Source organism: Toxorhynchites rutilus, chromosome 2 (genome assembly GCF_029784135.1).
Source record: "Toxorhynchites rutilus septentrionalis strain SRP chromosome 2, ASM2978413v1, whole genome shotgun sequence".
NCBI lineage: Eukaryota > Metazoa > Arthropoda > Insecta > Diptera > Culicidae > Toxorhynchites > Toxorhynchites rutilus.
In genome coordinates, this window is record NC_073745.1 from 286,368,845 (window position 1) to 286,382,595 (window position 13,751).

At 39.4% G+C, this 13,751-nt stretch overlaps 1 protein-coding gene across 1 annotated transcript in view; it reads right to left on the bottom strand.

The window, feature by feature from the left end:
- Positions 1-604: 604 nt before the first annotated feature.
- LOC129767527 (palmitoleoyl-protein carboxylesterase NOTUM) overlaps positions 605-13,751 on the bottom strand; it is a 41,237-nt gene continuing 28,090 nt past the window's right edge. The window contains exons 2-5 of the mRNA XM_055768521.1: positions 9,562-10,066; positions 9,195-9,491; positions 8,925-9,131; positions 605-2,683 (exon numbers count right to left, since the gene is read on the bottom strand). Of these exons, the coding sequence (XP_055624496.1) occupies positions 1,650-2,683; positions 8,925-9,131; positions 9,195-9,491; positions 9,562-10,066 (2,043 nt within the window). The 3' untranslated portion in view covers positions 605-1,649. The remainder of the gene's footprint in view (positions 2,684-8,924; positions 9,132-9,194; positions 9,492-9,561; positions 10,067-13,751) is intronic.

The following is a 13,751-nucleotide window of genomic DNA, read 5'->3' on the forward strand; positions in this document are numbered from 1 at the left end:
CGCTTTCGCTTCGTCTTCAAACTTGTTTGATTAACCCGGACGGTTCTTGCCTTCGACACTAAAATCACCACTTTTCAATCGTGAAAACATTTATCTACAAAATCTATCCGATGGTGCAGAGTCATCATAAACTTTCATTTCGAAACGAAACTCAACATTTTCAACGCATTGAAAATTAAACTTGTTGATTTACAAAACCCGAAGGCTTGTTTAGAAGCGAATGGAAAAAATGTAAAGCCTCTATAATTCATCACGTTCGTTCGTTCAAAGACTTGTAGACAATATTTGGTTGACAGATGTCGACACTTCACAACTCAGCAAACAATCAATTTTCGTCGTCGACTAGGTATAGCACCTTGAGCTACATTGTGGCACATTCCACATTGCATCACTGTTCCATATAATGGAAGATTCGCATAGAGCGTTGTAGAGTTGAAGAATTGATAAATCGCAGGACATCTCAAGTAAATGTAAAGAATCGGAATCAAATTTCCAAACAAATATTCTAGGAAGTGTAGAGAAAACGGACAAGACTAAGGGGCACAACTCAAAAGAATACACCATCCAAGCTAAAATTTAAAACTGTTTTATTCATTGTTGTTGATATATCTTCACTTGGCTTTCTCAGCATCATAATACTGATTGAAGAATTGTGAATTTCAGAGACGTTCTCTGTCCGGTTAATAATATATAAATAAATATTTACAATTACAATAGCATCCTCTTTTACTATCAGTGGCGGTGAATGAAACGTTCTTAACCCTTACGAGCTAGGTAATTTTGTCCAGAAGAAGGTAAACAATCATAACAAAATACGATACTTCTATGGTGGGCTCCCTATAGAGGCCACTGCGAAGGGGTGAGCTTTTAAATTAAGATTCTCTTCTACTAGTTTCGTTCTTTCTCTATTACTATGACTAATTGCAGGTACAAAATATGATTCTCTTGCAGTTTGTTACTTGTTTCGATCAGTTTTAATCCTGTGTTCATTTGCTATTCGAGTGATTCGATACTACTACTACGCAGTGACGCTAGTAATCGGTGAGGTAGACATTTCGAGTTTCTTATCGGATACAGTATTTACAGTCTAATTGTTCAGGTATTCGAAATAAATACATCTGTCGTTCGGCTTTAGTGCTATTCTCGCTATAAAATTATATGATACAAAAGTACTGCCTGGGTACCATTTCTAGTCTAGTGGTGCTCTAAATACTGGGTCAATTGTCGCTATTCCATCTCGGAAATTATGAGCATTTCTCGCGGGATTCAAATATTTTACAATCTGCCTTATGCTATTGAAATAAATATTGTTAACATATGATTCAGTCTGGGGTGATTTGCTTCTCGGCTTCCCTAATATTAAATATTTACACATACTACGAACGATTAATCTCAACAAAAGTGAGCTGCGTTTCTGAATCAAAACATTGGCCGAATCGTGGGAAGAAACGATCCATCCGGAATAACACCGGCTGGTCGTTTCAAATTTAGAACTTAGAAACACATCTTGCTCAAACATTAAAATTCATTTGAATTCAATTAAATGTCTGGTGTGCCATTGTAGGCAAGGCAAATAAATTATAAATTACTCTTCTAGCTTTAATTTGTCCGGTTATTTACAAACATCCGACGGCATCACTGCAGCCAAGCTACGTGACCTGTTGCGTCAGTAAGTTCACTAGCTCCGCCTGATCCATGTTGTTCAGAGTTTGCATGTCGACCCCAAGAGCTGTCGCTACCGCTTCCATATCCAACCCGAACGATGCCAGCAGCTCGAGGAACTTCATTTCCTCGCCCGTCAGTGGATTCGTGAGCGTTGGGCAGGAGTGGTTGCACTGGGGCCAGCTGCACCGTTCCAGCAACCTCAGAGAGCATTTCTTTGGTTCCGCAATATCCAGGGCTTGCACGAAAGCGTTCATGTTCTGCTTCCGATTGTTCGGTTTTTGCTTCCGGTTACGGTTCTTGTGATTTAACCGCTTTTTGTTTTGATTCCGCAACCGATGTTGACCGTTCTGTTGTTTCGGGCGCGGGTTCTTAGGATTGACATTACTGCTAAGATTATTACTATGGTTACCGATACTATTTGGTGATCGCTCTATTCTAGGAACTTTCGTTGATAGGGATTGTTCGATTTGTTGCTGCTGACGAGTCTGGTTTCGTTCGCCGTCTTTACCGATCTTCCGATTTAGTCTATTCAATTTCCGCTGATTCTCTCGCTCCCGTCGCTCCTGGCGTCTTCGTTCGCGTTCTTCTTTGGTCAACTTTTGCCTCGGCTGCTGCTCCCGCTCGAAATCGTCCGCGCCCATTGTACCATTTTGTTGCTGTTGTTGTTTGTTACGTCTGGCTCCATTGTGTTTTCTTCGCAACTTCTGGGGGTTTTGGGGATTTTTGTTCGATTGTCGCCTCTGAATCTGTCTGTCTTTAGCATCCGACTGTTCCCAACAACGCAACGCATCGGCCAAACTGATGTCGTCAATTTTGATGCTCAACCAATCACGTTTTGTCAACACCGAATGACCGATACAGGATGGTGCGAATACTGCCGTAACATTGTTCAGCGATTCCCGCAAGGCGCCTCCCATGTCGTGTATGTAATCCCACTGCTGGGGGGTAACGGGGGCACCGACGTGATCCGCCCGCATCTGAGCCTCATCGAATAACCATTGAAACACAAAGAGGGGAGCTGTTGATAGATAAAATAATACATAAGTCAAATTAACACGAATTTTAGAAGAATATTTCAATTTCATAATTTTTATTCAGCTGAAACTTTGTCAAATTGTTCGGCAACGATGCTATGTTACGGTATTATTTTTTAAATACGATCACGAGTAATTTGAGAAAAGGGCTTATGCAAAAATGGTATCATTTCAGAAAATAAACTATAACGCAAAAGTAGATTGAAATTTTGCGGTTCTAGAATAAGTACACACTGCAAAATAAACTTTTTTTTGTCGAAAACCACTTGAAAATAACTACATTTTCCAATTCTAAATTTTGACACAATAAAGCCTATATTGTCTCCAACAAATGAAAGAAGTTTGATCCTAGGCAAATGGCAAAGATTCTTTATGGCATTTTAAAATTTACACCTTTTTCAAATTTCTGTTAAAACCATTACCCAAAAACTTAATGCTATTCTGTACATCTTTGTTAAAGTAAAGTATTTATTTAGATCAAACATACCATTTTGGTATCATAATATTTTATATTTCATAAATTTAGTATAAACATAATCGCTATTAATAGATCGATATGGTGTCTTTGTCGAAGTTGTGTATCAGTTATCAAAATAATATACACCGAGAAAAAAAAGTTTGAAAATATTGAGAATAAATCTGAATCTAATTTTCTTACACAATCATTCGTCAACAAGTGATAGTTTGATAGATGTTGATAGATGTTGGATAACTTGCAGGTTTTTATCAAATTTGTTTTCAACCCAATTTTTAATAGTGCATGAAGCGAAGCTATTGGCTTTTCTGACAACTTTTCTCAAGTCACTATATTGATTGTTTCTGTAGTATTTTTATTTCCAAGCCATTCAACATTGTAGCTAATGGAACTTTATATTGTGTAACATAAAGTCAATTTTGGGTAGGATAAGTAGAACCATACATAATAGAGTTTAGCCCACAATTGATAAGTACAGTTTGTTTGTCAATCTATCACACTCCTGAAATCATTCCTTATGCGAACAGTTCAGTTGCAACGAACAGGGAATAAAATCGATCAGGTTTCGTCGTCTCAGAGTAGCATATTAATGCGTTTTGACCCTAAGAAAACTCATTCCACACCTACCTATGAGACAAATATAAAACAACGGAAAGGTAGTTTTGAAAACTCCAAAATTTTCTGTATAAAGTCACTATCACTGCAATCTGAGATGATGCTGCCAATGGCCAGCCGAGTTGACATGAAATTAGTCTATTAAGGGGGACCCCGGTCTGGAAGGTTGAAACAAATAGATTCTTTTTTGCAATCTTGAGAAGCTTATGCCCTCAGAAATGTTGTCCTGAAAGGATTTTTCGATATTTGATTTCGTTGGAAAGTTACAGCCAAAAGTATGAGATCACCTCAAGGGATATAGTATTGCTGTACGAATTTTTAAACGCGCTTTTCTCGAAAGCATGTTCTTTCAGCTAGTGGTATTGATATCTCAGGATCTACTCGATCGATTTGGCTTAATTTTTTTTCGATTCTCTATGAGCTTCTAAACAGCGATTTTTCATAAAAAATATAACTCATTTTTAACAAAAATGGCCGCCATTTTGGCAATGTTCTAACATCCGAAAAAAATCACGAAAATTCATTATTTTTCGACCTTCCAGACAGGGATCCCCCCTTGATGCATTGAAGGCATACACATGTCAGTCAAAGTTAGCTCTAGTATTCTATCCTTAAATCAACTACTGTGTCGGACAAAACATTAAGACCACCTAAATGCAAAAAAAAAACAAATTAATTTTAAATGCCAATTCAAATAGACTATATGCGAAACCTAGCGGCGAACACTTATACTAGTATCACAATTTCTAAACCCGCAAGTCAGCCCCGTCCTAGACGGCCATGTTTTGGTGCCAACATCTCGAGAACAAAACAGCTGAGATGTATGCGGTTTTGAACCCCTTTTTGTATCCTACTGACAGCTCTGTCAGCTCAAGTGCAGGTAATTTGAAAGTTTTGAATCCTGAGATGTTGGCATCATCTGAGCACATAGAGAGAGATAGGCCGTAGCAGGGATCTGCCGCAAGTTTAACGCAATCAAAGCAACCCGTTTTAGCAAGGTGCACTGATAGCTGTCAAAAGTTGAAAACCGGTGCGTCAAAATTTAGGATCAGTTCCTCGTTTCGGCTGTTTCGAGTTTCGACCGAATTTTGAAGAAAATTGATTGTTTCTCGGTTGTATTTTGTGTTTTTCGGATCCTGGTAAGTATTTATCATGTAAACAAGAAGTATGTAAGGTTTTAATTCTCGAGTTCTAGTTGCAGTCAACGAGCACAAAATGTTCAAGGCAGGCAGCAGTCAACACGAAATCGCAGAGTACTTCGGATGATCCAAAACCTTCGTGTTTAATGCCCTCCACGATCGCCAAAAATCCGAAAAAGATCCGGGACGAACTGAACTTATCCGTGAGTTCCCGGACAGTTAAGCGGCGTCTGGTGGAGCACAGGCTAGGCGTTAAAGCACCCGGGAGGTCCCGATGCTAATGCCAAAGCATCTGAAGACGAGGCCGAAGTTTGCGAAAGACCACACCGATTGGATCGATCCTGAGAAGGAAAAGCAATGGCGAAATATACTGTGGTCGGATGAAACGGAAGAAAACTTCATCGGCTCGGACGGAAATACTCGGGTCCATCACCTAATAGACTGCGCTTACATGCCATAGTAAACCACGAAAACAATCAAGCATGGGGGAGGGAACATTGTGGTGTGGGAGGTACTTCTCCTGGTACTGGGTTCGCCTCCTGTACTGGGTGGATAACGTCATGGATCAGTACCTCTACGCTCAAATCCTAAGGGATGTTATGCTTCCACACGCCGAGTGGGAGATACCGCTGAAATGGCAGTACATACAGGATAACTATTCGAAGCCCACCGCCAAGACCGTCAAAAAGTGGTTCCACGATACCAAAGTCGACGTCATGGAGTGGCCAGCGCAATCGTTGGTGCTGAACCCTATAGAGAACCTATGGGAGATCGTGAAGAGGTTGGTGTACACGAAGAAGTCGAAGAATCAGCAGCAACTGTGGGATAGGATCCAAGCTTGTTGGTACGCCATCCCGGTCACCAAGTGCCAGAAGCTGGTGGAATCCATGCCGAACCGGATGCGTGAAGTGATGCGTAACAAAGGTTACACGACCAAGTACTAACCCTAGAAACTATTCACGGTATGAATTTTCAAGTTTTTATTTTTTTTACGATGAATTTTAAAATCGGTCTTAATTTATGTCGCGTCATCTTAGATGTTAAGTATGCTTGAAACGCATTTTTAATAAATGACTATTGTTTTAACTACAGATGTTTTTTTTTTTCGAGCAATGCAAATGAATTATTATAAATAGATTTCAGCATTGGATTGGATATTTTTTCTCATAGTTTTGTCACTTTCTTCTTTGCTTGATCAGTGGCCCTAATGTTTTGTCCGTTACTGCAGCTGCTACTAACGATGTTAATCTATACTGGGTGCCTGGTCACTGAGGTATAGAAGGTAATGAAAAAGCCAATCTCTCAGCAAGATTAGGCTCTTCAACTAATTTTGTCGGGCTTGAGCCATTTTGTGGATTTTCTACATCCTCCTTAAATCAGAGCTCAAAACAATTCCCCAAAGTGCTCTGCAATTTTCAAAGCATTTAATTTTTTCGTTCAATATTGTTCTCAGAAATGTTAGCTACTCTCTGCCAATACTTTGACGTATGATAATTGTAAAAAAACATCAAGTATCATGCCAAGAAAGGCTCTTATTTGGCTTATTTGGCCTATACGTACATGGCCCACTCTGACTGAACCAAATGAAGCATTTTTTTATGATTTGGTTCAATATGACTGAAAATTTTCGAAATATTTCTCAATCAACTAACAGTTGTGAGTCAAAGTGTGCCATTCTGTTATGAAAATTAGAGCGAGAAGGAGTGTGAGGTTGAAACTGCATAAACATTTGGATGCGTTCAGCATAGTAGCTCTGCAATCTATTACAGGCATGAATATGATTGCACGGAAAACATGTTAAAGCATAAACTTCCCATTTTCAATCATCTTAGACAATATTCATCTATAGGATCGTAGAATTCGAATTCATTTCATCGCTACAGTCTAAATCGCGCTCTGAAATAGTAAATTTTGCGAACATTCACACTAAAGACCAGCATTTTTCACTGATTTGTTCAGTCAGAGTGTACCATGTTTATTTTTTAATATACTCAGAATGTGCACATTTTTTACTAACGGGTTCAAGCACATTTCAAAAAGGTACTTATTAGCTTCAAGAAAAAGTTTTGTTGGCTTGAATTCGGCGCTTGGAAACTGTTTAAATTCAATATACAAATGATTGACACATAGTCCACTCTGTCTGCACATGATATACGGCCATTTCGCCATGGTAAATGATACATAGTCCGTTCTGACTGCATACTATGAGGGGTTATCGTTGATCAATCATAACAATTTCGATCAATTAGGGTAAATGATCTTGGTTTGTCCAATTTGGGGTGTTTTTACGCAACTAGTAAATGCAAATCGATTTTTCTTCATGAAAATCACACATAATCGATACGAGTTTGGGTTTGTTGAAAAGCCCCAAGTCTCTAGTTGCTAATACTACCATAAGGTGTTGAAATTATTCAAATTTTTATGTTTTTTAACGATTTTCCTTAAAGAAGAACTATGATCATGGTTTAACCACCTCTGATCATGGTTTGCCCAAAAAAATGATCATGGTTTGTCCGGTTTTAGAAATCTCCATTTTTGAATGAAAACATTCGAATTCACAATTAGATGTTGCATTTATCATTGCTTGAGTTTACTGTCATCATATTGATTCATTCATAATTTAGGCTTTCGTCAGAATATTGCCTTTTCTTGGGCATTTTAGAAGTGTTCACCTCAACACAATCAACACAGAAAAATCATACTTCTGCTATGCGCGAAGCACACCATAAACAAACATAAACAAACTGCAGCGCGCCAAGCGGTTGCCATAGAAATCATGTGGACAAAACAACATTATTGAATTGGACAACTCATGATCAGAATTGAGTTCATCAAAAAGCGTTAATTTAATGGTTTAGCTATGTAAATCCGATACAAATGGTGAGCAAGCATGATGTTTACAATATTTATAAGTGTTGTAATCCAGAAAAGGTCTGAATACGTGCCAAATAATCATCTGGTGATCGATTAAAAGTTAGCTCGAATGAGGGGCGCATTGACACAAATAGAAGGTGTATTTTATAATCCTTTAAAACATGTGATTTCGTAAAAATATACTATCAAACTACTATAAATCATGTAAAAGGCAATTTCATTTATATGTTTCGAAACATTCGAAGGCCTTATTTGACACAGGAGCGCTGAATTAGAGCATTCAAAAAAGTGGGCAAACCATGATCATATTTTCGACTGGACAAACCAAGATAATTTACCCTATTCTTGCTGTATGCGTGATTTTCTAAATCTGATAAATGTGATATGTAGCTTATATAATGCTTAATCAAATGTAATCAATAACTCGAAATTTTCACTTGCGACTTGGTCCTCTCTGACTAAACACCGACCATATATTTCCTGAGTAATGGAACGAACTGACTGTGCATATATAGAAAACTGAAGTGTACTACAGTAGATCAAACTAATGCTTGCAATGGTTCAATGCTCCTAATGAAGAAGAAGAAGTACCCTAGAAATGATCGCAAGGAATAATGATACTGATACACACACCACACCCTCCCATTTATGTCCTCCCTGGAGTGCCACCAGCTTTTTATGCAGCTAGTTCCATCAGCAGAAATTTTAGCTTCATTCTCATTCTCATTCGAACATGACGACGGTATAAAAATTCTTCTTGGTCTACGAACATTGATTATATTTACTATTGCTCCATAAGGAAACAAACTATTTTTCTTCTAATCGATCATCAGTATTACAAGAAAAAAAACAAAAAAAATTAATTCTGACAATTTGGGATTTTTTTAAAATTTTGTGATTTAGAAACAGTAATTGATCCGGAAATTTAGATTGGCTGGAACCGTAGTGGCAGACTGACGTAGTTTCTAAGCAATTTTGATTCTAGTGTCAAAAAACTAAAAAAAAACGTAAAATTCCATCATACCTAGTGCTGAAAAAGTTGTCAAAGTTGCAGCTAAATCAAAAATATGAAATGATAATGGTTTCGCGTTGATTGGCGGAATACTTCAGTATGCAACTTACATCGCAATGTGTTGTACAATCGATGACCGAAATAACACCGCCAGGGCTCATTCGGATGTTCGGCAACGCAGGCTTGTGGCAATGCTCCATCCCACATTTTCCAACCCTGGCGAACTGCTTCCGAAGCTGCTACCGCTCCAGGTGTGTATGGTTCCCGATCCAGGAACCATCCGGAGTCGCTAACGCCTCGTACATTCACTTTGAGACCTTGGAAAACAGAGCGTTCGTTTATTTTCGTACCGCTCGAGAAAATGTGAAAAAAAATCTCACCTTTTTCATTCTGTAGGAAGTGTCGTACTTTATCCAAATTCAACATAACCCCGAGACCCCCGGCTGAGGAACCCGCCATCAGCAGGTCGGCCCCCTGCGAGTGTCCGAGCCCGAGTGGAATCAAATCGGCCATAACCTGCCGCACAATAAGCGAACCCATGAAGCGCAATCCATCGCGCGTGTCCGGTTGGACCTTGGTTCCGCTCCAGGAATCACTGCTGCAGTATGGCACGAATACGTGGTTAGCATTGTACCAATATGGATTCTCCGATGGAAGTGGAGAAAGCAGACCACCAACTGGAAAAAAAAAATTGAATCTTCGTGTGAGTGAAAATTGTTAGATTGCTATCAAACTCAAATTACTCACCATCTCTCGTCTCGGGCCACTGTGCCGAAGTCATCAGATGTCTCAGCTTTAGCCACCTCGCTCGGCATGATTTATGATCATAACAGTGCCAACCTCCCTCGAAGAATACTACCCATCGCCTGGATCCAGGCGATTTTCTGAGATAAAACCCAGCCTGAGATCCGTCGTTGCAGGTAACCGTCCGATTAGAGAGAAACACCCGCTTCAATTCCTTCTGAACAGATGCACTAGTCGGAGGCTGATGATTGCCACCACCACCAATACCCGTGGCGCCACCTTGTTCACCGTGGCTGTCAGCCACAGACGCCACCGATGATAGGTCCGACCCATCCAACGCTTCTGTTTCGCCGACTGATCGCTGAATCGAGTTGCTTTCGATGGAAATATTTGCCATCCGCTGTCTATGGCTACCGCCGGCGGTGTTACCCATTGCCGCTGCGGCAGCCGCTCGGCATCGACATGGCGAGATGAAATGTGCCACAATCAGACACGCCACTGCCGCCGCCTGCAACGAGAGCGAGAGAGAGAGAGAGATCATAAAATTAATCAAACTGTCATAAAATAATTTGTGTCCAGATGATGGTGGACGGGGGACAACGACGGGAGGGGAAAACAGTAAAAACAAAAAAAAAAGCAAACGAAAGACATCAATCATCGATCGGTGTCGGAGATTTTGACGACGTCAGGCGACGAACCCGATCGATTTGTTTGATGTGGTTCACTTTGGTGAAGCCGCCGCCGTCATTGATATCCGCGTGGAACGTGATGTCTTCTTCCACCGTGTCGGAATTGGATGCGCATTAACAGCTCGCACCCAGGTGGTTTCAGTCACCGCTCCAGGTTTGGAACAAAGTATCGAAATGTGCACTAATTTGACGTATCCTCTGGAGAGAAAAAACGCAGCTCCAAGATTATGCAATCTTCGACCGTACCGCACAAATGTGTCATGTAAGCCGTCGGAAAATCATGTCATTACCGGGCGTTACATTATCTTACGCTTGCTAATGGAAAACCAGATTCAACACCACGACGAGTGTCTTCCCATTTTCAGTTTCATTCGTTTTCCTCTGATTAATTTTCATAATTTCATGCTGATGAACTGTTTCCCTGAAGGCAAGGAAAGCGAAACACCGGGCGTAAAGCACGTTGAAATTGTAATCAAACCACAAAGCAGCACTGTGTACAGATGTGGAACGAGAGGGAGATAAATAAGAAGCGACACATCGAAGCCACCAACAGGAGCAACAACAACGACAACAACAACAGGCCAAAAGGCGGCACTTTGTGTTTTGTTATCCATCTCTCTCCTCGTAGGTTTCCTCTGGGTTGCGGCGGAACGATTGCTACTGGTCACCACTGGGGATGTTGTACGAGCCAGCCGAGCCAGCGAGCTCCAGAATCGGACGGTGTCATCGTTGTCGGCTTGCGGCATGACACCACTAATGGTCTTCGGGGTTTCTTGCTGTTCTTGTTGGGCAGCTCCACTTCGAACGCAACCGCACCTGCACCTGCTGCTTCTGCTACTGCTGCTGTTGCTCCTCGGGGCTGATTGGTAATGACGATATACCGCCTTTAATTCTTTTTACTCCAGCTTCTGCTTTCACGCTTTATTCGGGCTCAAGACCGGGTGCAAATTTTATTATGGTTATGACGCTTTTCGATACGGATGCCGCTACCGGAGTTTTGTTGCATCGAACCGATCCGCTCACGCGTAGTGCACCGGGGCTTCACCGAGGGGCATGTTTTCAACTTCGTGACTGCGTCAATATTCTTTCCTGCTGTTTCAAATACCGCTCATACTTTTATTTTAGAACTCATTAACAATATTAGATTGCTCAGAAATTCATGAATTACTAGCTCAATCAAGTGCAACATTGCGCACATATAAAGGATAATTTCGTGTTTTCTTTCACTCTGGATTTCCATGTGAGCATGTGAACAAAAATATACAGGATCTATTCAATTTTCACAATGAGCCCCAAAACTAGTGACCTTTTCAGGATGTTTGTGTTTTGGCAATAGCACGAGGATTCTCTTCGATACAAAAGCGTATGTTTTATTTATTGACGTATCCATTTAACCAAAAATGAGCTTTATAATTGAAAAAAATATTGTTTTTACCAATTCGGCGATGAAATGAATCATGAAATAAACTTGCACAATTTGAAAGTATTGTTCAGATTTTAGTATATGTGTAATGAAATAATAAATAAACAACTGAATTCACACTCCGTTTTTTTTTAACTTGGTTCTTATGATGGAGGCTTCCCAAAATCCCAATTTTCATTATCGTATGACCAATAATATTACTGAAATTTCTATACGATGTCGCAACCTTAGTCGTAATATTCAGCAGTAGTATTTTCTAACATTTCACAAACATGATTTCAATTTTATTAAATTGGTTATATCTCCAGAAAAGCCCTAAGATGGAATGTTGTACATAATTTTTCATGTTGAATCGCATTTAAATTACATTTTTTATGTTACTCTTTTCAAATGGTTTCAATTTCACAAGGTATTTAAACTTCATATTTTTTCTCAAATTCACTTCTCCATTCTAGTGAATCCGATACGGCGCATAGTGGTCCCTAAGAAAATTTAGGCGGTCAAAACTCAGATTTTTGAGCTAAAAATCGAATTTTTGGTAAACCGGGGTTTTCGGATACGCTGAGTTCATTTTTCAACTCTGTTTCACCAAAAAACAAAAAAAGGGGGCAAGGGGGCAAAGTTCAAAATTTTCAGTTTTTCTCGTGTGTAAAACACCATTTATAATAAGAAAATACTACAATTACCAGTTTTTGAAGGAATTACAAATTCTAACATCAGCCATGTATCTTCTCAATTTGAAAATCGGTCCACCATATTGTTTGCAGAGCCCCATTTCTCCACTAATTTACTATCAAATCTCCCAATTTTCTTTCGTAGAAGCGCTTGCAAAATTGACGAAATGTTGGTTAAATTTGGCTTTCCTATAACGAAGTCGTATAATGAATTCCTTACGGGTGTTGAGGGTGTTATATCCTGCCCAGTTGTTCTTAAATAATCGAACAAATTCTTATTACATAACTGGGAGGCCATATCCACAAAAAATATTCACATTATTAATGAAAAGGCACAATTTCAAATAACAATTATTTCTAATTAACATTTCGGGTTAATGTTGAGAAAAAATCCAAAAAGGGGAATTTCGGGTGAAAAATTCAAGTGCTGAGTGATAAGAGACACTTTGAGGAACATTTTCATTAAAATAGTTTTGCGAGGAAATGCGGGGAATTTATAAGTCCATCAGAAGCCAAATTAAACTTCCAAAATAGTACTTACTTTGTGTGGAGTTAACACATACTACAACCAACCGAATTTTGAAACTGATAACAAATGCAATTTCTTCGTTAAAAACATAATGAGCAAAAAAAAATTTGTTCAAAAACTTTACCAAAACACACGCGAAATAGTGGCACCGGTGATGTGAAACGTGATATTTTTTCTGTTTTGACATCCATGTCCAAGTTAAGTTAATTAATCTGTCAGTCGATTGATACTCGAGCATCAACATACGAGCCAAAAGAGTTGACTTTTCAACGAAGATTGTATGCAAAATAACGAAAACGAAACAAATATCAGTTGAAATTAGAAATTTTGTGATTCTGCATTTAAAAAATGGGAAAAGTGAGAGAGAAATATTATACGTATGATCAACAGAAGACGAAAAACTAAACGGTTAACTATGAAACACTTTGTTGAATTAAGCGGGATAAGAAACATTCCTAGAACCTTTTTTAACGAAGCTGACGAGGTATGGATTATCATTAGTATAAGAGCTCCTAAATTAAGCTCTTTAAAGCTTGCACAAAAGGCGAATCCAGAAACTGTATGTAGACTGCTCCAGTCGGGTGAAGGCACGCGTAGAAGAAAAATCATCGCTTCCACCTGTTGAAGCCAGCCTATCCACTGCAGAACCAAATCGTTTCGGCCGGAAGAAGATGCTCGGTGAGGTGATTTTGCGGATTATAACATATTTTTTCCATTTGGAAAACACTTGCGTCTATTTATGCGGACAATCAATCGTTTCAATGAACATTTGTTCGCATGGCTAGACGTATTTAAAAGGTTGCTCTGTTTGAAGCGTTAGTATTTACAATTCCGATAATTGTCAAAACGTCTCCGTCGGTAGTTCCAGTTGTTATCGA